This window comes from Macaca thibetana, chromosome 3 (assembly GCF_024542745.1).
Source record: "Macaca thibetana thibetana isolate TM-01 chromosome 3, ASM2454274v1, whole genome shotgun sequence".
Taxonomy (NCBI): Eukaryota; Metazoa; Chordata; class Mammalia; order Primates; family Cercopithecidae; genus Macaca; species Macaca thibetana.
In genome coordinates, this window is record NC_065580.1 from 146,421,378 (window position 1) to 146,442,830 (window position 21,453).

At 58.9% G+C, this 21,453-nt stretch overlaps 2 protein-coding genes across 6 annotated transcripts in view; one reads left to right on the plus strand and one right to left on the minus strand.

The window, feature by feature from the left end:
- The window catches only part of C3H7orf50 (chromosome 3 C7orf50 homolog), a 57,814-nt gene that overhangs the window by 33,443 nt on the left and 2,918 nt on the right, over nt 1-21,453 (minus strand). The gene's annotated exons all lie outside the window — the stretch shown is intronic.
- On the plus strand, nt 733-15,585 carry GPR146 (G protein-coupled receptor 146). Of its 4 annotated transcripts, XM_050784267.1 has the most exons (5): nt 733-884; nt 6,843-8,605; nt 11,308-11,833; nt 12,483-12,619; nt 13,837-15,585. In XM_050784267.1, the coding sequence occupies exon 5, from the start codon at nt 13,861-13,863 to the stop codon at nt 14,860-14,862; it is 1,002 nt and encodes a 333-aa protein (XP_050640224.1). In that variant the 5' UTR covers nt 733-884; nt 6,843-8,605; nt 11,308-11,833; nt 12,483-12,619; nt 13,837-13,860; the 3' UTR covers nt 14,863-15,585. The 4 variants fall into 4 exon arrangements, with proteins under 4 accessions (XP_050640224.1, XP_050640225.1, XP_050640227.1 ...); XM_050784268.1 differs by lacking the exon at nt 12,483-12,619; XM_050784269.1 differs by lacking the exons at nt 733-884; nt 6,843-8,605 and having other exon boundaries at nt 10,260-11,833.

Genomic DNA, 21,453 nt, shown 5'->3' on the forward strand with positions numbered 1-21,453 from the left:
CTTCCTGCTGCTGTTCCACTTGGCCTGCAGGTCACAGCAAGTCTACGTGGAACTGTGCAACCCACATGCTTCGATTTTCAGAAACGTTCTTAGATCCTGAACCAGAATGTGCCGCAGGGGGTACTGTTTCACCTCAAAAATTACAGCAGAGTAAATGTCCTTGTTTCAACTTTTCCAATGTTTAACTTGTAACAATAGCTACAAAAGTAAGCAGGCAACAAACAATGTGTTTCTTTAAACGGCTTTCCTGTGAGTGTTCCGTTTACAAAGAAACTCCTAAAACCAGGAAGTAATTGATGACTTTGGAAACAGCAAGCAAACGTTGGGGAAGAAAGAGGGGCAGGTGTACCTGGAAGGACTAGCTTGCAGTCACTCATTTCCTTTGGAGGGCGGTGGGGCTTGCACCCTGCAGATAAGGGTATATTCTGACTCGACAAAACAGGCATCAGCGCCCGTAAAAAGAAACCGGACTGGCACTAAGAGAATTCTCAAAAACTCCAAGAGCCCTGGGTGTGCGTCCTCCCACAGGGAATCTCGGGCGCACGAGCTCGTCAAATGGCTGGTCTCAGGTTACACAACCAGCGCCGCCTCCACCGCCACCGCCCCGCGACCGCACTGGTCCAAGCGGTCCCCCGGCTGTCTGGCCGCGAGGGCAGGGCTGGGGGCGGAGCCCAGGGCGGGACCAAGGCTGGGGGCGGGGCCAGGCATCGCTGCCGCTCGGCGGCCTGGGGCGGAGCCAGGGCAGGGGGCGGGGCCGGCGGTCACGTGTGTACACAGGGCCCGGGCAGCGTGCGCGCCGTGAGCCCGGCCGGGAGCCCAGCCGCCTCCTCCAGCCCGAGCTGCCCGCCCTGCGGCGACTGCGCGGGCCGCAGCCCAGCAAGCCGGTGAGTGGGGCCCGGGAGCCTGGGTGGGGTAGATGGGGCACACCCTGGTCTCCGCCTGGGGAGCGAGTCAGCCCCGAGCTGCTGCGGCTCCCATGGCGGGCGCTGTGCTTAATGGGACTCGGGTCCTCTGGTAGTTGCCCACTGCGGGGCGCCCTGCCCTTGCGGGGAGGGGACCGCTGTCCTCCGGCCGCCCTCGGAGCTGAGCCCCAGGGGCGGGCGTTCGGTCATTAACCTGGTGATGGCAGCTGAATCTGCTGCCAGCGTAGGCGGCTCAGCGCCGCCACTGGCTCTGCCCATGTCCGACAGGGCACCACTGATCCTGCTCTCCTGGGCCACTATGGTGACTGCTTTCGGCCCCTTCTATGAATAGCGTGTTAAAGTGAGTTTTGGAACTGTGTCTACATGGAGATGTCGGATCTGCTGTCAGTTGTCTTGGACAGTTGGCAGGGCATGGGACAGCTCTTTCAAAGCTTCACTGGAAGGCAGTGCTCTCCAGCTGCCAAACCACCACTACCAGCAGCAGGAAACCCACTATTAAGTTAATATTACAAACCTGGCAAGTCAGTTCTCTAAACTAGGCATCAGTCTGTGTGTCTTGATGTGACTGGTCACAGTGGCTTATCTCTGCACACATGCTACATGGTGGACCTGAGGATAATTCTGTATTTGTCATCCAGAGCAGTGGCTGTCACCTTTGATCTCTTCCCTGCCTATGAAAATGTACTTGAGTCCTCCATTCCACTTTTAATAGCCAGCTCCTGTCCACACGGAACAGCACATCTTTTATCTTTTGCTACCTGCAGCATCTAGCAGAGGGCAGCATTCAGTAACAGGGGCAAGAGGCTTTCTTTAAAGGCCTCTGCAAACTTGTATGAGTAAAACGGTTCTGACCATGTTCCCAGGCTCCTCACGCATAGTGGTGATGAGATATTCTATCGTCCTAACTGGGGCACCGTTGAGAGTGAACGGAGGTACTGTTAATAATTAGACCAGTGCACGCTCACAGTACCCATGACAGGTGCAGCTCTTTCAAGAACTACTGCACGGCCTGGCTCCCCAACCAGAATCCCTGGTGTCTTCCTCAATGAAGAAGGCCTCTGAAGACAAGTGACTTAAGAACATAGTTCATATGTATTGAATACTGTTATGCCTTTTCACAGAGAAGAGGTCGGGGCCAGAGCAGTGATGCTCACTGCCCGATGCCACACACATCCGTGCTGACATCCATGTGTCATCCTGCCTCTCTAGTCAGCATGGACATATCCCGAGAATGGAGGACAGAAGAATGCAGACTTAGAACAGAATGTAAATATGAAAGTTGACTTGGAGTCCCTTCATAAGCCCCTAGTAGGCTGATGAAGAGAGAAGGGTAAAGGGCACGTAACTCATGTGGGTCTTAGGTTAGGATGTAAAGGCTGATTATATCTATCATACAATGAATAAATGGCATACTGCACAGACCGCTGCATGGGGAAATAGGCTCGTGTAACTTACAGTCAGAAGAGGGACATGCTGCTCACTGGGGCAGGGAGAAGAAGGGGCTCCTTGGGGAGCTGCAGCTCTCACAGCCCCTAGGATGTCATCTGGAATCCTGAAAAAACAACCGCCACCTGGCCTTTAAAGACCCAACCACAGCAAGGCCTTGCCTTTGCAGAAGGGAGTTCTCGCCCAGAGAACCTGGCTGACCGTGTCATGCACACGACGATCCCATGGTGCTGTTTTCTTTCAACAGCGTTTCCCAGTCATTCTCTCCCGCCTGCCAGCTCCTCTGCTCTCCAGGACTTTCACTAACCTGCCCGCCCAACTGGTCAGCATTAGGCTGCCCAGTTAGGCCACATCTGTCCAGGGATCTCAAAGGCTCAGAACCCCAAGACACCATGTAGGTAGCAAAGAGGAGAGGGGACCCAGTCTGGAGAGTAGAACAATAACTTTTCTCTCTAATTTGAGATCCCAAAATGAGATGCTGCCCAGGACCAGAAGTCAGTTTCTTAGACGCATGCTGTCTACCCAGGAGCCTCCATGTGCAAACAAAACACCCCCTTGAGCAGCAGAGGGACAGGGTGGAGTGGGGCAGGTGTCTGTGCATCCCCACAGAGCCATACCCGGGTCCCTTCCTGCACAGGCCAAGGACTTTCCCCATTTTAATGGGAACCAGAGCAAGCCCTGCAGACCACTGTTGCTACCACAGCAAGTGTTATGAGGAGAAATAACCTGCTGGTTCCTCCCTGGGAAAGAACCAAGGTGGTGATAAGATCTGTGGCTCACAGCACTTCCCTGCAGGTAAGGCCACGCCTAGTAAACCCGGGCTCGACTGGGGAGCCCGGGCAGGGGCCAAGCCTGCCCAGAGTCTGCAGTGGAGACTCTCTCTTCTTGGCCAGGTCCTTGAATTTCTGAGGAAGTCTTTTTTGTTTGTTTCTGTTTTTCCCTGGTCTGCTGTACCTGGAAAGGGAATTAGCCTCACACCAAGTTAGGGAACAAAAAGCCCAAGTAAACAAAAGAATGCTGTTCCACCTTCTTCCAGGGAACTGGAGCCCATAGCTGCTGGCACAGGTGCCCGGCCGGTCCACTGGCCCAGCAAGGTGCTTGGTCTCAGCCCCCAGAGCCCGTCCTGGAGCCACAAACATGCTCACTATTATCCATGGAGAAAGACAGGCATGCTCTTTGGTTATAGTCTAAGCCAAGTCACCTGATTTACTTGCACTACTCTGCAGTTTGGAATTGTAAAAAGCAAAAGGCTACAAAAATCAAAACCACCCATCTACGTAATGAACCGTTTCTTATCACAGCCCAGGAAGGCACAGATAGGAATCAGTGTACGTAAGCTCTCCACATTGAAACCCTATGAAAACAACAGCCTTTCCTAAGAGTCTGGCTCCCAAGAGCTGGGTGTTAATTGTTGCTAAAGCCTGGGTTCATTACTACAAAAGGAAATACACATTCCAGAGTCATTTTGAAAGCATTTTGATTGTTCTAGAACATTCACCCAAGGTTGAGCGTCTCATGGTGCATGGCAGGTTCAGCCAGGAGCTGGCCGTGGCCTTCATACTCCTTTCCTGCCATCCTTCTGAGGATGCAGTGCCTGAGGCCTCGCAATTCTATTTCCACCCAAATCTAAGGCTCTAAAGCTTCGACAACTGTCCTGGGACAATAAGAAACGCTAAGTCCCCACCCTGCCTGCTCTCCTTTCTACTCTGTGGGGAAATCAGATCACTCACCTTGGGGAAAAGCCTTTTACGTCACTGAATACATCCCCTTCCACGGTTTTCATCCAACAGTCAGCCAGACTGCTGCAGCACACATAAAAGCTTCCCAGGCCTGCAAAGAGCTCCAAGTACAGGGGAAAGAAATGGATGTGTAGACAGGCTTAACCCAGCACAACTGGCGGAGGGGTGTGGAGACAGTGGTCAGAGGTGGGCTCCCAGGGGTGCTGATGCCCAAAATAAAATGTCAAGGACGAGTCAGTGTTTGCTGAGAGAACGAGGGGAAGCGAGAAAGGGTGTTCTAGGCAAGGGATCAACATCCGCAAAAGACAGTGTGAAAAAGAGCACCCGGAAACTTCGCGGGGATCACCGGGCGTGGGACTTGCCGGCCCCAGTTCTGACAGGGCCCTGAGCAACAGAGAAAAGAACTTCCTGACTAACAGGGACAGCAACGTCAAATGTGATGGCTTTTGTGAAACTGATTCAGCCCCCTTGGAGCAGAGGATTCCTCTGCTGGTTTCTGTTTCTGCCAGCTCCGTGCAGTGCAGGCACTACTGTGCTCTCTCTCTCACACACACACAGGGACCCAGGTGCCTCTCAGGTTGAGGGGGTGGTCACCGTCCCCACACTCAGCCTCCTCTGTCTCCAGGCCTGCTGCTTCTGAACAGGCCTGGGGCAGCCCATTTCTATTGGGAAACCCTATCGAAGTTAGCCCCGGGTTTCAGCCAAGTTCATCTCACTGCTCACAGACGTTCATTATTAACAGGCTGCTTGATAGCACTTTGCGCTCTTTTTAAATAAGACATAGGAAGAAAGATGCCAACGTCTCACTTAATATGCTCCTGACAGCTGGCCTGACGGGGTCCTGTCGCCCCTGTCCACACGCTGCCGTGGTTTCCACAGCCACACGCTGGCTCCAGACATTTTCATGAGTTATGAACCAAAGAGAACCAGGACCCCTGGAGCAGATTCTCCTTCCCAATCCCAAGTTCCTTTGAAAGCGGTGAACACAGGCCAGGGAAGCGAGTGTTTATACTCCAGTTTAGTACTAGTGAAACATCGGGAATTCACTGTGTTGGTATCAAGCCCGAATCCAGAACATAAAGACCATAAAACTCTGCAAAGCCTCTGCTGTCTGACCGTGCGCTCCCCTGGCCTCCGCCGTCTGACCGTGCGCTCCCCTGGCCTCCGCCGTCTGACCGTGCGCTCCCCCGGCCTCCGCCGTCTGACCGTGCGCTCCCCTGGCCTCCGCCGTCTGACCGTGCGCTCCCCTGGCCTCCGCCGTCTGACCGTGCGCTCCCCTGGCCTCCGCCGTCTGACCGTGCGCTCCCCCGGCCTCCGCCGTCTGACCCTGTGCTCCCTGTGCAAGCACCACCCACAGGGTGCATCCTGGGGGCTGCCTCCTCCACGTTCGCCGGCAGTGTGGGGCCCATGATGTTGTCACCCCACCCTGCCCCACAGTTCCCCCGCACACACGTCTGTTCACAAAGATTCTGAGTAAAAGGTCACAAAACAGTTTCCTCTGCCCTTCATATTTGGGGAGGAGGCCAAAGATCCGCAGGCGTCATCATCCCAGGCCAGGGCTGGTGACAGGGAGCAAGCGCCGGCACCTTCCTATGCTTCACGTGGGTTGGTTTATTTAACGTTCCTGTCTCAATGAGGATTTTCCTAAGCCTGGGGAAACTGAGGCACAAAGCAAGAAAGTCACCTGCCTGCAAAGACACCTGTGTGCAAGCCAGGACTGGAAAAGCTTGGCCTGCAGTACACATGCTGGCTGCCCGCTCCAGAGCCCAGGCCCTTAACCACTTCCTTCCCAGAAAGACGGAGGGCAAGGAGGTTTCTTACAGTGCTTCATGTCAACTCCTGCTGCTGCCCGCCACTAACCCAGGCTCCTGCAGATGGCAGGGGATGGGCTGTCCTACAAGCAGGCTTACTACGAAGCCCTGTCTAATGTTCCCTCGTGTCAGGTAGGAGGAATTAGGCCAGAGGTCAAGGCAGCATCTAGAATCAGTGGTGCTTTCTCAAAGTAGGAAAACAGTTTTAGGACTGTTTTCGTTCAAATTTTGGGCACCACTGTACTGGGTTCTATGACAGAGAAGCCACCAAGGTCCCGTGCGAGGAGCCCGGGCAGGGACAGCTGAAGCTGTGCACCTGGGCCCTCCCGATTCCCTCCTACCAGCTAGGCCTGGCAGTAGCCAGCAGCCAGCAGCCACCCGACCCCGACAGTGAAGGAGAGCTGCCTCACACTGTCAGCCCCCAAAGCTCAGGACACACAGGCCCTGCCAGGTCTTTCTGGTGGGCCAGGCCTTGGCAGGGCTCTCACGGCGGGCCCCACTCTGAACCACAAGCAGAGTCATCTGCAGTGTGAGACCTGCCGTCAGCACAGGGCTGCAGGCTGGGGGCTGTGCAGGGACACAGGGGCCGGCACCACTGGGCGGCCTTTCCGTCCCAGCCTGCCTGTGCACCCTGTGGGCAGTGACTCCTCAGGCACAGTGGCCCAAAGTCACAGGCGGTCTGTCAGGGGCTCTCCAGGGAGCTGGACACACTCAGGTTTAGATCAGGAACAGAACAGATCCCCAGGGCATTTGCTCAGGCTCAGAGCAGAGCAGGGAGCCATCCACCTGCGGCGGGTGCATCCAAGGACTTCCAAGTCAACAGGGACAGCTGCCCGGACGGGCTGCCCAAGCCAACCAAGGGTCCTGTCCCATCGGTCCCTGTGGCTTGGGAGTCTGACACTTCTTGGTTTTCCTTTCTCAAGCTGCCCCAGCTTCTCCAAGCCCTGAGCCTGGGACTCCCAGCTCTAAGCGATGCTCTGCAAGCAGCGTCCCTGCACCCTGTGCAGGTGGATGGACACGGGACAGCCTGCAAGGAAGTGAGGCCCAGCAGCCTTCCTGGGCTTGGAACACCGCAGCCTAGGAAGCATCTTCCCAGGAAATCGCAGTTGGAGCCCAGCACGGGGTCTTGGAAGAAAAGGCCCCACCTTCTATCCTCACAAGCACGCGTTAGGAGTAAGCACCGCTCAGCAGATGACACAGAGGTACAGCCGGACCCAAGGAGGGGCACTCTGGAAACAGCTACATCCACAGGCACTCGGCGGGACCAGGAACCCAGAAGGCTTGACATTCAGGGGGTCTCGGAGAAACTCCACCCCTATCCTTCCCAGCCTCTTGCTTAGTTGGGCCTCACCCTAGCCCGCTGGAGATGGCAGCTGTGCCATCAGAGAGGGGGATGGGCAGATTGGCGGAGGTCACCCCGCAGGCCAGCAGAGGCCTCGGTGAGAGTACGCGGCCCCACAGATGGCTGCTCACGGGGCCCAGAGGCCACCCCTGCGCCGCAGAGGGCACCAGCACACCCGGACTTCCCCGAGGCTTCATATAGCTCCCAGGCCCCACCAGCAGCGTGTGGGCAGAGGCCCAGGCCCCTTCCCGTTGCTCAGAGAAGCTGCTGCCCCCAGAACACGGGGTGCCAGCCTCCCATCAACACTGGGTCCCGACCTCGGTCCGCTCAGGATTCCTGTGTGGAAATGTCACTTCTGCCCCAGCCCTCTGGGGTGTACCTGGCATCCAGCTCTGCCCCCCTTCTGCTTAAGCAGGTGCTGGGAGACCCTGAGCCGGGCAGGCTGAGGTTCTGAGCTCGTGAGGGGTGCAGCAGTTTCCCGCACAGCATGGGGAGCACATTTGCTCATGTCTCCCAAGCTGGCTGTACACTCTGAGGACAGCCCTGGGCTCTGACACCCTCCAACTTTCACTGGGCCTTCTAAGCCCTCCTCTCCTGTCCACTGCTAGCCCATGGCCTGGGCCTGGCCTTGAAGCTGTAAAGACCTCTCACCCCATCCAAACGAGACTGGTCAGATATCTCCCGCATGTCAGCCACCACTGGATTGGGAAGGAGGGGTGGTAGGTGCAAGGCTGGCCCTTTTTATGAGAGTAATTTAAAAAACAAAAACAGGTCAGGCACAGGGGCTCACACCTGTAATCGCAGCACATTGGGAGACTGAGGCAGGAGGGTCACTTGAACCCAGGAGTTTGAGACCAGTCTGGGCAACATAGTGAGATCCTGTCTCAAAAAATGTTAAATGAAAACATTAGCCAGCTGTAGTGGCACATGCCTGTAGTCCCAGGTACTTGGGAGGCTGAGATGGGAGGATCGCGTGAGCCCAGGAGGCAGAGGGTGCAGTGAGCTATGACTGTACCACTGCCCTCCAGCCTGGGTGACTGAGGGAGATCCTGGATCCAAACAAAAAAATAGAAAGAGAAGGAGAGGGTAGATGAATCCCATTTGTGTCATTAATCAATTCTCTTATAGAGAAAATAAAACGATTGAAACTGGGCCATCTTGGACAGCTGAGGCCCAGGCAGGGCCAGCTCCTTCCACCTTCCCAGCCAAGATGCTGCCTGCGGCCCCTCCCCTCCTGGCCCGAGATGCTGTCACTGTCCCTAAGAGACCCTGAGGCCTGCTCCAGGCTGAGTGGGTGAGGAGCCTCTCAGCAAGCGCCTGCATCGAGGCGTGCCCTCCTGAGAGGTGAGGCTGACCTGCAGCGTCCAGCTCGGCTGGGGAAATTCACCTGAGAAGGGCCCAGTCCTGGGTGCCTCCCTGGGGGAGCCCTTGGGGCTGCTTGTGCTGGTACCGACATGGGCCTGGGGAGGGACCTGCGTGTGGGTGGCAGGTACTGAGTCATGGGGGAGGGTGTCAGGGGGAGATGCTGGTGGTAACAGTGGGACGTAGGAAGTGAAACCAGCAGTGTGACTTTGGAGGTGCTGGAGGAGCAGGGCCTGGCGGAGGGGGTAGGGGAGCCAGGAAGGAGCAGTTGCCAGGGACGGCCTGGCCTGGGAGGGTGGCCAGGAGCTGGGGAAGAAGCCGGTGGTCTCTCAGTGCAAAGGTGGGGCTGGCCTGGAGGAGAGGCCCACAGGGTCCCTGCTGGCTGAGGGTGCAGTGGCGGGCCCCGGAAGCTGAATATCAACCCCGCCGCTGGGCAGGCAGCGCTCAGAGCAAAATGGGTGACTGGAGGGCACGTGCCAGCTCTGCTCCTCGAGCCTGGCCCAGGAGGGGCCTGCAGCACGGGGCTGGGGGGCAGGCAGCCCTTCTCTGTTGTCTCCCCTGCCTTCTGAGGAGGGAGCCTCTGGAATCTTTCATCGCCACTGCAACAAACTCAGGCTTTCGTGTCGGAAAAGAGCCCACTTCTGACCAGGCTCATCTGGGCTCTCCCCAAGCCTCTAAGTCTCCCATCACCTGGCTCCCCGTTCCTCCTTCCCTTGAAGGAAGTCAGCAGAGCGCGTGGCTGACGGGAAAGACGCCACAGCAGACCTGCCTGGCGGGGGGAGAGGCCAGGCCATTGTTCTCCAGTTCCAGGATGCCCCGCTTCCCCAAACAGCCTGGCAGCCTGGAACAGGAAGTCTCTGGGCACAGAGGCAAGCAGGGGGCACAGAGGCAAGCGGGGGACCACAGACAGGCAAAGAGTCGAAGGCTCCACCCACCTGGGCCAGTCCAGGCTCCCACAGAACCCCTCTGCGGCACGTGGGGCCCAGGCCATCACCCTCACTTGGACGCAGGTGCGGCGATGGCAGGGGAGGGGTGTCTACGGCAGCGCCCAGAGCCTTGGGCAGGAAAGGACCCTGGCTAATTTGCCTGGAACAGCTCAGTGACAGGGAGCTGGGCTGGCTGTGAGGGTCGGGCACGCGTCACGAGTCTTCTGTGACCAGGAGACGCAGGAACACTGGCTCACACGACTCGCCAGGTCCTGGCACGCTGTGGTCCTGTGGGCACCACCTGCGGCTCCCAGCCTGCAAAATGTACACTTTGCTGGGCATGGTGGCTTACATCTGTGATCCCAGCACTTTGGGAGGCCGAGGCGGGCAGATCACCTGAGGATGGGAGTTTGAGACCAGCCTGGCCAACATGGAGAAACCTTGTCTCTACTAAAAATATAAAATTAGTTGGGCGTGGAGGCAGGTGCCTATAATCTCAGCTACTCGGGAGGCTGAGGCAGGAGAATCGATTGAACCTGGGAGGCAGAAGTTGCAGTGAGCCGAGATTGCACCACTGTACTCCAGCCTGGGCAACAGAGCAAGACTCTGTCTCAAAAACAAACAAACAAAAAAACCATACACCTCATGCTCACTCCTCTGGGAGCCATGGCTAACAGCCCGCAGGCAGTATATTCTCAAACCAGCTCCTGGAGGGCACTCACAGGGACCCCTGTTCCTACCATGAGCCCCGCCAGAGAGGAGGTGGGCCATGGAGGCTTGTCCACCCAGGTGTGGCCGAGAAGAGGGTTTCCTCACACTCTGCTGACCTGCTTTCCTTCCATGCCTCTCAGCCCAGCTCCTGACACAGGTGGAAACCTGACCTCCTTGGCTTTAGAATGTCCCCCAGAGCCCACAGAGCAACCCGCCCCCAGCTGCCTTCCCTCCCAAGATCTCCAGGTAATGCCTGGTAAAAGGAGGACTCTGGGGAGAATGTTGGGAAAACATGCAAAGCACATCACCTTCCAACCGATGGAGAGTGAAGGAAAACAGGTACCATTTGGCTTGTAACCTTCACTGGAAATAGAAACCATCCTCATCATTGATACCTGGTGAACTGCACAGAGAACAACCTGCAGCTTTGGAAGCTTATAAATCCTTCAGTATTTGTCAGCTACCAGTAAACAAAAATGCACACGGGAGAACTTTCCACCCGAACCCCACCTGGAGGCCAGCGTTCCCAGGTCCCAGCTGGTGTGACAGCACGCACTCGAGGGCCAGCTCAGACACGGCGAGTAGGACGCACGTGAGCACAGGGAGGAAATGCCAGCAGATCCTGCTTCACGTGACCACCTCCCAAGAATCAAGCCATTCTTAGCCTCACAGACGCTGGCCGCCTCCCTCTGGCTCGGCCTCACGGCGGGGCAGGCATTAGCAGTCCAGGCAGCTTCTCTCTGACTCCCCGCAAGGAGGGGTGCGGTGGGCAACAGGCTGGCCCCGCACAGTTCCACCTGCAGGAGAGCCCAGCAGAGCAGCCCTTGCAGGAGGCTGTGTGTGTGGGGCCGGCTCAGCTTTTCTCTGGCCATGCCCGTGTCCCTTCTGTGCACGGAGACACCAGATGCACGTGCTCCCCTCTCTGCTTCCGACCCAAGCCTGCCCTCGGCCTCCGCTGTGCCTCCAAGGGCTCCTGTGTCCTGTGGGCTGAGTGAGCACGGCCAGGCCTTCGCTCGACAGTAGACCCTTCTATTGATTTCTTCACAGAAAAAAGGGCTCATAACCAACATTTAAAGCACACTGAACACCAGGAGCGGCTGCATGGACCTGGACACGTGTCTGCCTGACCTGCCCCTGGGCTCTTGGTAGGATGCCCTGCAGCAATGCAGACAGGGGCCTGCAGGGAGAGGCCACATCCCCAGGAGCCAGGCTATCAGAAAGGTGGGGCAAGAGGCCAGCTGTGCTCGCTTTGCAGTGCGGTCCCGTCCAAGCACGGCCCCTCATTTCTGGAACCCGGCTGTAAACAGCAGGAGGGAGGGGCGGCGGCGCCTGCCAAGGGAGGCAGAGGCCCTGCGGGGAACTTACCAGAGGAAAACAAGTGCTTGCATCCTGGGGCCCTCACACGCACGCGCAGGAGGCCAGGCGTGCTGCTGATAAGAGCCTGCGGGTTTGCAGAGAAGCGCAGCAGTGCAGGTCCTCACCAGAGTTCTGGTGGCCACCTCTGTCCCGCCATGCTGCTCACCGACAGTGTCCGGGGCCCACAGCACCAAGAGGCTCGGGCCACAAAGTAAAGGTGAGAGCCTGTGGTGCCCGCAAGCAGAAGAGGGGACACGGGGGGCTCTGTGCAGCGCAGAGAGGGTGCAGGTGGGCGAGGGGACGTGGGAGGCTCTGTACAGTGCAGGCAGGAGAGGGGACGCGGGGGGCTCTGTGTAGCGCAGGTGGGAGAGGGGACGCGGGCACCAGCCGGCATCTCTAGGGAATGAAGGGGTGCCAAGACGGAGCACACTGAGGGGTCCCGGCCCTTGGCAAGCTCTGTGAGGCAAAGGCGGCTGGCCAGGGGTGCCCTCCTGTCAGTGGCTGGAGGCAGCACACAGGGCACACAGCGAGACAGCCCTCCCGCTCCGATCTTCTAACCACAGATCCTGGATAGATCTGGGGGCCCTGGGCGCCCCGTGAGGCCAGGCCAGGCTGTTGACTGACACTCAGTCGCAGTGGCCGGTGTTTCCTGGGGACTCAAGTGGAATCTGGGCAGTGACGTCCTCAAAATGGGCTGCCACTCTGACAGCCAAAGCCATGCAGCCTCGCAGGCAGGAGCTGGGGTGTGGGGGACCACAATCCCGAAGAACCCCGTCCTCTGGACCCTGGTGCAGCAGGAGGGGAGAAGCCCACAGAAGCCCGGACGCCTCCCCCCTCAATGGCCCCCGCTGCTGTGCTTGGAGCAGGTGTATCCTGTCTGGAGCTTGTGCTGGCCTGGCGAGTGGAGCCCAGAACCCACCCCCAACTACCAACATCCCCCAGATTGCCGCCTGCCCGGCCCAGGAGGTTCTAGCCAAGATGTATTAGCGAGGGGCTGGACAAGGTGAGCATGTGAGAAGCAGGGGCTGGGGGGCCAGGACCTGGGGGTGCTGCGGCAGCACTGTGGCTGGGCACACCTGGCGACGGCCTAGCTCTGCATGCCTGTCACCACCTGACCCTCACTGCGGCTGCTGGGTGGCATTCACCAGGATTGCACAATGACCTACACCTCCCGTCCTGCCCGCCAGCCTCTGGATAGGAATTCCCACATCCACCCACCCGCCCATCTGCCAGCTGCCTGCATGCTTAGCCCCAGGGCCACGTTGCCTGCTGTGGGGCGCACGCTGCTACTGGCACTGGGGGCCTCGGGCCCTGGCCCCTCTGTACTCTCCTCCTCCCGAGCCTCCTCTTCCCACCCTGCTGTGGCCCCGTGTGTGGTGTGGGTCTTGCAGTGGCAGGACTCCGGTGGCAGATGAGGACCCGCTCCCGCAGCCAGCCTCTGCACTGCTCCCGCCTCCGGGCACAGGAACGATGCCATCTGCTCGTCTGCCTGAGATGCTTTTCTAATCCACTCTGAGAGCAGGAGGTCAGCCAGGACCAAATGACATGCTGGACATCAGGCTTCCCGAGATAGCTGCAGGTCCCCGAGGAATGCCTGTGCTTTGGTGGGGGCAGAATTCTTACTCTAGGATGGCTCCAGCCGCTAGGTTCTCGTTCAGTGACGTCAAGACCGGCTATATCCCCATGTCCCCAGAGCCTCCTTGGGCTGTGAGCCACAGGTCACCCTCCCTGGAGCCCAGGCTCTGCAAGGACTCCAAGGTGCCGGGTCCTGGGCTGCCGTGAGGGAGGGAGGCACAGGGCTGACCGTCCACATTGCCTGTCCCTCCTGGCACTGGCAGGATCCGAACACCACAGGCACCTAGTAAACTTCAGGAATCATAGTGCGGGGCCCGTCCAACCAAGTCAGGATGACCAGCCAGGCCTTGCAGCAGCCCACAAACAGTGGGCTCTGACTGAGCATGTGGGGCATGCCAGGCTCCCTCTCTGGTACCCAGCCCCAGCTGCTGAAATGAGTGCAGCCACATCAGCCCCCGGTCAGGACCTGATGCGGCCATTTTTCAATGCTCAACTTCATTTTCACAGAAATGCACCTGAGGCAGTCTCACTCTGTGGTCTCCAGCTATTCCTGCGCCACGAGAAGGCGCCCCTGTACCTGCAGCACTTCTGAGCCAGGGTCCTGGGAGGGGACACGAGCTGACCACCTGTTCCTTCTTTCTGCAGGGTCGCGGAGCCTCGCCGGCTGCCATGTGGGGCTGTGGCTGGTTCAACGGCACAGGGCTGGCGGAGGAGCTGCCTGCCTGCCAGGACCTGCAGCTGGGGCTGTCACTGCTGTCGCTGCTGGGCCTGGTGGTAGGCGTGCCAGTGGGCCTGTGCTACAACGCCCTGCTGGTGCTGGCCAACCTACACAGCAAGGCCAGCATGACCATGCCAGATGTGTACTTTGTCAACATGGCAGTGGCGGGCCTGGTGCTCAGCGCCCTGGCCCCTGTGCACCTGCTCGGCCCCCCGAGCTCCCAGTGGGCACTGTGGAGCGCAGGCGGTGAGGTCCACGTGGCACTGCAGATCCCCTTCAATGTGTCCTCACTGGTGGCCATGTACTCCACTGCCCTGCTGAGCCTCGACCATTACATCGAGCGTGCACTGCCGCGGACCTACATGGCCAGCGTGTACAACACGCGGCACGTGTGCGGCTTTGTGTGGGGCGGTGCGCTGCTGACCAGCTTTTCCTCGCTGCTCTTCTACATCTGCAGCCATGTGTCCACCCGCGCGCTGGAGTGCGCCAAGATGCAGAACGCAGAAGCCGCCGACGCCACGCTGGTGTTCATTGGTTATGTGGTGCCTGCACTGGCTGCCCTCTATGCGCTGGTGCTACTCTCCCGCGTCCGCAGGGAGGACACACCCCTGGACCGGGACACAGGCCGGCTGGAGCCCTCGGCACACAGGCTGCTGGTGGCCACCGTGTGCACACAGTTTGGGCTCTGGACGCCACACTATCTGGTCCTGCTGGGGCACACAGTGCTCATCTCGCGAGGGCAGCCCATGGACGCGCACTACCTGGGGCTGCTGCACTTTGTGAAGGATTTGTCTAAACTCCTAGCTTTCTCCAGCAGCTTCGTGACACCGCTTCTCTACCGCTACATGAACCAGAGCTTCCCCGGCAAGCTCCGGCGGCTGATGAAGAAGCTGCCCTGTGGGGACCGGCACTGCTCGCCAGACCACATAGGGGTGCAGCAGGTGCTGGCGTAGGCGGCCCAGCCCTCCCAGAGAGACGTGACTCTGGTGGACGCAGAACAGTTAGTTACTCTGGATGCCTCTGCGTCCTTCCAGAAGGAAGAGAAGTAGGAGCGGTGTTTTTCTTGAAGTTTTCTTTTTCCCACAAATGCCACTCTTGGGCCAAGGTCATGGTCCCAGTGGCTGGCGTCTGGCGTGAGCTTCCCTGAGGCCTGTGCGTCTCCTGAACACACAGCTCAAGGTCCACATCCGCAAAAGCCTCCTTGCCTTCAGCTTTCTCAGCATTCAGTTTGTCAACGAAGTGATGGACGCCTAAAGCCAGTATATATACTTTGTGGTTAAAATACTTGATTCCCCCTCCTTTGTTTTATAAAAACAGATGTTTTCTAGAAAAATGACAAGTATTAAAATGAAGGAAACCCTATGAAAGAATGGCAACAGCCGGGGTGGCTGGGCCCTGGCAGTGGGCGGCGGCTGCTGGCCGGGCCTGCTGGGTGTGCCACAGTCACCATAGGGTTCTGAGAACATTTCACAGAAGTGCCTGAGACACGGAGACACGGCTGGTGTTAAACGGAGTCATTTAGTAGCAGTGACGCGCTCTCAGCCACCAAATGTCCCTGACACCCTCCCCAGCCCCCAGAGATAACATCAGCTGAGGCTTTTTTCACTTTGAACCTGTTCTAAATCAACTCCTCAAAGTGTGCACAAAACTAAAGAATATAAATAAACAAAAGAAAGTAAGGTGTGTTAGGATTTCTGACTGAATACCAGAGCTGAAGGGCCCCCCCAGGGGACAGAAGGCTGGAGGCTGTGTCACATGGGGTCTGGCGAGAGGGCCAGGGTGGAACCTGAGGCCAGCTCCCAAGGCACCTGGAACCAGCATCCGCATCTCCTCGGCCCTGGCAGCCTCAGGTGGGGCCCGGACCGGCCTGTTCCACTTGGGCCCACGGGTCTGTAGTGAGACGGTTCCATCCATAGTGGGGCAGGTCTTAGTGAGGCGGATCTGTAGTGAGGCGGGTCCGTGGTGAGGCAGGTCCCTAGTGAGGCGGGTCTTAGTGGGGCGGGTCTTAGTGGGGGGGGTCCGTAGTGGGGCGGGTCCGTGGTGAGGCAGGTCCGTAGTGGGACGGGTCTTAGTGGGGAGGGGGGTCCATAGTGAGGCGGATCCTTAGTAAGACGGGTCTTAGTGAGGCCGGTCTTAGTGTGGCGGGTCCGTGGTGAGGCAGGTCTGTGGTGAGGCGGATCTTAGTGGGGCGGGTCTGTGGTGAGGAGGGTCTGTGGTGTCTCAGTGAGGCGGGTCTATAGTGGGGCGGGTCTGTGGTGAGGCGGGTCTGTGGTGAGGCGGGTCTGTGGTGAGGCAGGTGTGTGGTGGGGCGGGTCAGTGGTGGGGCGGGTCAGTGGTGGGACGGGTGTGTGTGGGGCGGGTGTGTGGGGGGGTGTGTGGTGGTGGGCGGGTCTGTGTGAGTGGGGCGTGGGGCGGGTGTGTGGTGGTGGTGGGGCGGGTGTGTGGTGGATGGGGGGGCGGGTGCGGGTGTGTGTGGTGGGGGGGGTGTGTGGGGCGGGGGGTGGCGGGGTGTGTCTGTGGTGGGGCGGGTGTGTGGTGGGGCGGGTGGTGTGAGGCGGGTATGTAGTGAGGCGGGTCTGGTGAGGCGGGTGTGTGTGAGGGGCGGGTGTGTGGTGGGGCGGTGTGTGGTGGGGGGGTGTGTGGTGAGGCGGTGTGTGGTGAGGCGGGTCTGTGGGGGCGGGAGGGGGGGTGTGTGTTGGGGCGGGTGTGTGTGGGGCGGGTATGTACTGTGGGGGGCGGGTATGTGGTGAGGCGGGTCTGTGGTGAGGCGGGTGTGTGGTGGGGCGGGTATGTAGTGAGGCGGGTGTAGTGAGGCGGTCTGGTGAGGCGGGTGTGTGGTGGGGCGGGTGTGTGGTGGGGCGGGTGTGTGGTGTGGGCGGGTCTGTGAGGCGGGTGTGTGGTGGGGCGGGTGGGTGAGGCGGGTGTGTGGTGTGGTGAGGCGGGTGTGGTGGGGGGTGTGTGTGTGGGGCGGGTGGGGCGGGTGTGTGTGAGGCGGGTGTGTGGGGGGGGCGGGTGTGTGTGGGGCGGGTGTGTGGTGGGGCGGGTCTGTGGTGGGGCGGGTCTGTGGTGAGGTGTACTGAGGCGGGTGTATGGGGCGGGTATAGTGAGGTGGGGTGGTGAGGCGGGTGTGTGGGGCGGGTGTGTGGGGGGCGGGTCTGTGGTGAGGCAGGTGTGTGGTGGGGCGGGTCTTAGTGAGGCGGGTCTGTGGTGGGGCGGGTCTTAGTGAGGCAGGTCCGTGGTGAGGCGGGTCTTAGTGAGGCGGGTTTAATGAGGCAGGTCTGTGGTGGGGCAGGGCTTAGTGAGGCGGGTCTTAGTGAGGCGGGTCTGTAGTGGGGCGGGTCTGTGGTGAGGCGGGTCTTGGTGAGGCGGGTCTGTGGTGAGGCGGGTCTTAGTGAGGCAGGTCTGTGGTGAGGCGGGTCTTAGTGAGGCGGGTCTGTGGTGAGGCGGGTCTTAGTGAGGCGGGTCTGTGGTGGGGCGTGTCTTAGTAAGGCGGGTCTGTGGAGTGGCGGGTCTATGGTGGGGCGGGTCTTAGTAAGGCTGGTCTGTGGTGAGGCAGGTCTTAGTGAGGCGGGTCTGTGGTGGGCGGGTCTGTGGTGAGGCGGATCTTAGGCGGGTCTGTGGTGTGGCGGGTCTGTGGTGAGGCGGGTCTGTGGTGGGGCGGGTCTTAGAGAGGCGGGTCTGTGGTGTGGCGGGTGTTAGTAGGGCGGGTCTGTGGTGGGGCGGGTCTTATTGAGGTGGGTCTGCAGTGAGGCGGGTCTTAGTGAGGGTGGGTCTGTGGTGGGGCGGGTCTTAGTGAGGCGGGTCTGTGGTGGGGCGGGTCTTAGTGAGGCGGGTCTGTGGTGGGGCGTGTCTTAGTGAGGCGGTCCGTGGGGAGGCAGGTCCGTGGTGAGGCTGCTCTGTAGTGAGGCGGATCTTAGTGAGGCGGGTCTGTGGTGAGGCGGATCTTAGTGAGGCGGGTCTGTGGTGAGGCGGATCTTAGTGAGGCGGGTCTGTGGTGGGGCGGGTCTTAGTGAGGCGGGTCTGTGGTGGGGCGGGTCTTAGTGAGGCGGGTCTGTGGTGGGGCGGGTCTTAGTGAGGCGGGTCTGTGGTGGGGGGGCGGGTCTTAGTGAGGCGGGTCTGTGGTGGGGCGGGTGTTAGGCGGGTCTGTTGTGAGGCGGATCTTAGTGAGGCGGGTCTATGGTGGGGCGGCTCTTAGTGCGGCGGGTCTTAGTGAGGCGCGTCTGTGGTGAGGCGGGTCTTAGTGGTCCGTGGGGAGGCGGGTCGGGTCTTAGTGGGGCGGGTCTGTGTGGGGCGTGTCTGTGGTGAGGCGGGTCTTAGTGAGGCGGGTCTGTGGTGAGGCAGGTCTGTGGTGAGGCGGATGTTAATAAGGCAGGTCTGTGGTGGGGCGGGTCTTAGTGAGGCGGGTCTGTGACGGGGCGGGTCTGTGGTGGGGCGAGTCTTAGTGAGGCAGGTCCGTGGTGAGGCGGGTCTTAGTGAGGCGGGTCTGTGGTGGGGCGGGTCTTAGTGAGGCGGGTCTGTGGTGGGGCGGGTCTTAGTGAGGCGGGTCCGTGGTGGGGAGGGTCCGTGGTGGGGCGGGTCTGTAGTGGGTCTGTAGTGGGGCGGGTCTTAGTGAGGCGGGTCTGTAGTGGGGCAGGTCTGTAGTGGGGCGGGCCTTAGTAGGGCGGGTCTGTAGTGAGGCAGGTCTGCAGTGAGGCGGGTCTGTAGTGAGGGGCAATTGTTCCTCATCAGCCTCCCTCTGGACCTCCCACTCACTGGGATTTTGTAAAACATCTACTTTAAAATATGTCCGTGAGAAAAGCCCCCATTCCTCCACACCATCTGTTCGCCTCTCCCCGATTTTCTGGGATTAAAGTATAGGCCTGCAATCCCCTACCCCCAATTCTAAAGCCCAGAAAGCTCTGAAAACAGGAAGATGTTCCCCGCAGGTGGCAGCAAATTCACTGGGCAGTGATCCCTGACCTGAAGGGCTGTGAGGGCTTCATGTCCATGCGGACCCCACTCCTTCTGAAGACGTGCTGATGTGGCTGTGAGAGCTGACCCGCGCCCCGGGGTTCTGTGGCACACTTCCGCCACATAGCCTGAATGCGCTGGAATTCTGCATAAGCTCGGCCTCAGGGACAGTGGGGGTGGGGTTGGGGGAGCCCCACCTTGCAGCCATCGACGTGGGGACGTCACGCTGTGGTCCCAGTCTCCTGGGAATTCAGTCAAGAGGTCACTGGCATTATTCATCGCGTGCTGCGAGCAGGTCAGAGTCGGTCTCCTGAGAACGCGGCTCTGGATGGCTCCTGCCAGGAGCTCAGACCCGCCAGACGGGCTCCTAAGCTCTGGGATTAGAGAACAGTTTTCTGAGCTGTTTCTGTCAGTGTTCTATTTTCAGGTGCGCCAGGATCTCATGTGAACCTTTAGAGCTGCAGGCCTGACCTCCCTCCCACTCCCACTGGAGCCAGAGCTGGTTGAAGGGCCACGTCTCTGATGGTCCTGGGCTTCCCATCTCCATGCCTGCGTGGAAACCCTGGCATCTGATGAGGAAATGATCACACAACCCCACAGAACCCTGCCCGGCGGCTGGTGCTGTCACCCCAACCCTCCTCCCCCTGCAGCCCAGCTCTGCAGGGTGGGGTGTCCAGGCTTGAACCAGGAGACCCTCTTCCTGGCTGATACTTTCCAGCCCCCTTGGCTCCAGGCTGAGCTCCTGGGAAAGGGGCAGACCCCACACACAGGTGAGGGCGGCACTGGGCTACCTCTGTCTGGGAATTACCCCATCCAACTGTCCTCTCCAAAGGCAGGAAGGGCCTCAAATCACTATTTCAATTTCTCAGTGGCTTTGGGTGCAAACTGGCTCATTTCTGTGGGTCTGTTGGGGGGACTGGCCTGCATTCAATACCCCTCACCCTACCCTGCTGGGTGGCCCTGTGGAGGGCCCCGGCGACACCCTGCTGCCTGGTCAGCTGTTTCTGGTGGGCCCCCGCAAGGCAGGCATGTGCCTCCAGCACAGACCCTCCCCTGCTACCTAAGACCCTTCACTGTGCACCATGGCCTCCCCCAACCCCCTACCCAGCAAGTCCCCTCCTCATCCCCAGGCCCCCGCCAGCCTCTGTGGCCCAAGACCGTCCACTATGCACTGAGGCCTCCGTCCTCATCCCCAGGTCCCCGCCAGTCTCTGTGGCTGCTTCCCAGAAGCTGCGTCGCTGACTTTTCCTGAGATACCTGCTCATCTATATTCCGTGTTGCCTTCAACTGGGAAGATTTGGCACCTCCTGAGCCTCCTGCCGCCCCTGAGCGATTCCCAAAGTCTTCACCTCATCACACACAGAACATGAGAACTTGAGTCACTCAGGGGAGAAAAAGGAGCTACTTGAAAAAGTCAAGGTTGTCGTCTGCCCAACTCCCCAGTTATTCCAGGCAGCCGTCTCCCCAACTCTCCAATTCTTCCAGGCAGCCATCTCCCCAACTCCCCAGTTCTTCCAGGCATCTGTCTGCCCAACTCCTCATTCTTCCCCAGTTTGCGAGACACCTCTCGCAAACTACTATAGTTCAAAAATCTATACTCTAATAGATTTGACTACTATAGTTCAAAAATCATTCATCTTATTTTTGTTTATCCACAAGAAAGCCTTGCCCTGTTTCCTTAAATAAGATACCAGAAAGGGAGTTTAGTTGTGGATTCACTTCATTAAAGGTGTAAGACTTATTGTAAGAAGCTGGATCTATTGTGAGTTGTGGCAGAGAGATCGGGAAATCTACACACGTCTTCTTTCATACACAGCATGCAACAGAGGGAAAGCAGGAATGGTAATCCTAACAGAAAGTACCATAAAATTGGTTATTTCCCCTCGAATTGTATGTCATAATACTTAATACTAACCCTATCCCTAGCCCTACCCCTAACCCACCTAAACCTCACCCTAAACACCCTATCCCTAACCTCCTAACCACCATAACCCTAAACACCCTAATCTGAACCCTAACCCTTAAAGAATCGCTCTGGGCCTGCCTGGCTTTCCCGAGCCTGAGCATGTGAACGAACCTGACCCGCCCCCTCCATTCTCTCTGGGCTCCTCCATCCTGTGTCTGCTGAGCATCGCTCACAGACCCAAGCCCCATCCTGTTCAGCCACCTTGACTTGCTGGGGGACCACAAGAGGAACATAGCTGTGACGCTGCCAGCTGAGCCCGGCCACATCTGGGGCTTCCACACAATGCTCTCCCCAAACAGCAAAGCTTTGGATGCAGATGGGAGGCATCCTGAAGCTGGGACAAGGGCTGGGCAGGGGCTGGCGGCCGGTCTGGCAACGTAAGCAAGCCCCTGGCTTTCCCTCTGCTCACTGCCTTGGCTCTCTTCCTCACTCTTGGCTCTCTTCCTCACTCTGTGACTGAGCGCGTGCTCCTGAGAAACAGGCTTCCTTGCTGCTCCTGGGGTGTGCGTCATTTTCCCGTGTCCCATGTCCTGCGGGTTCTGGGCACCACAATTCATTTGTCCACTCTGCTGCTGACAAACATGGGGACTGTTTCCAACTTCAGGCATTCATGCACGGAGCGGTACTG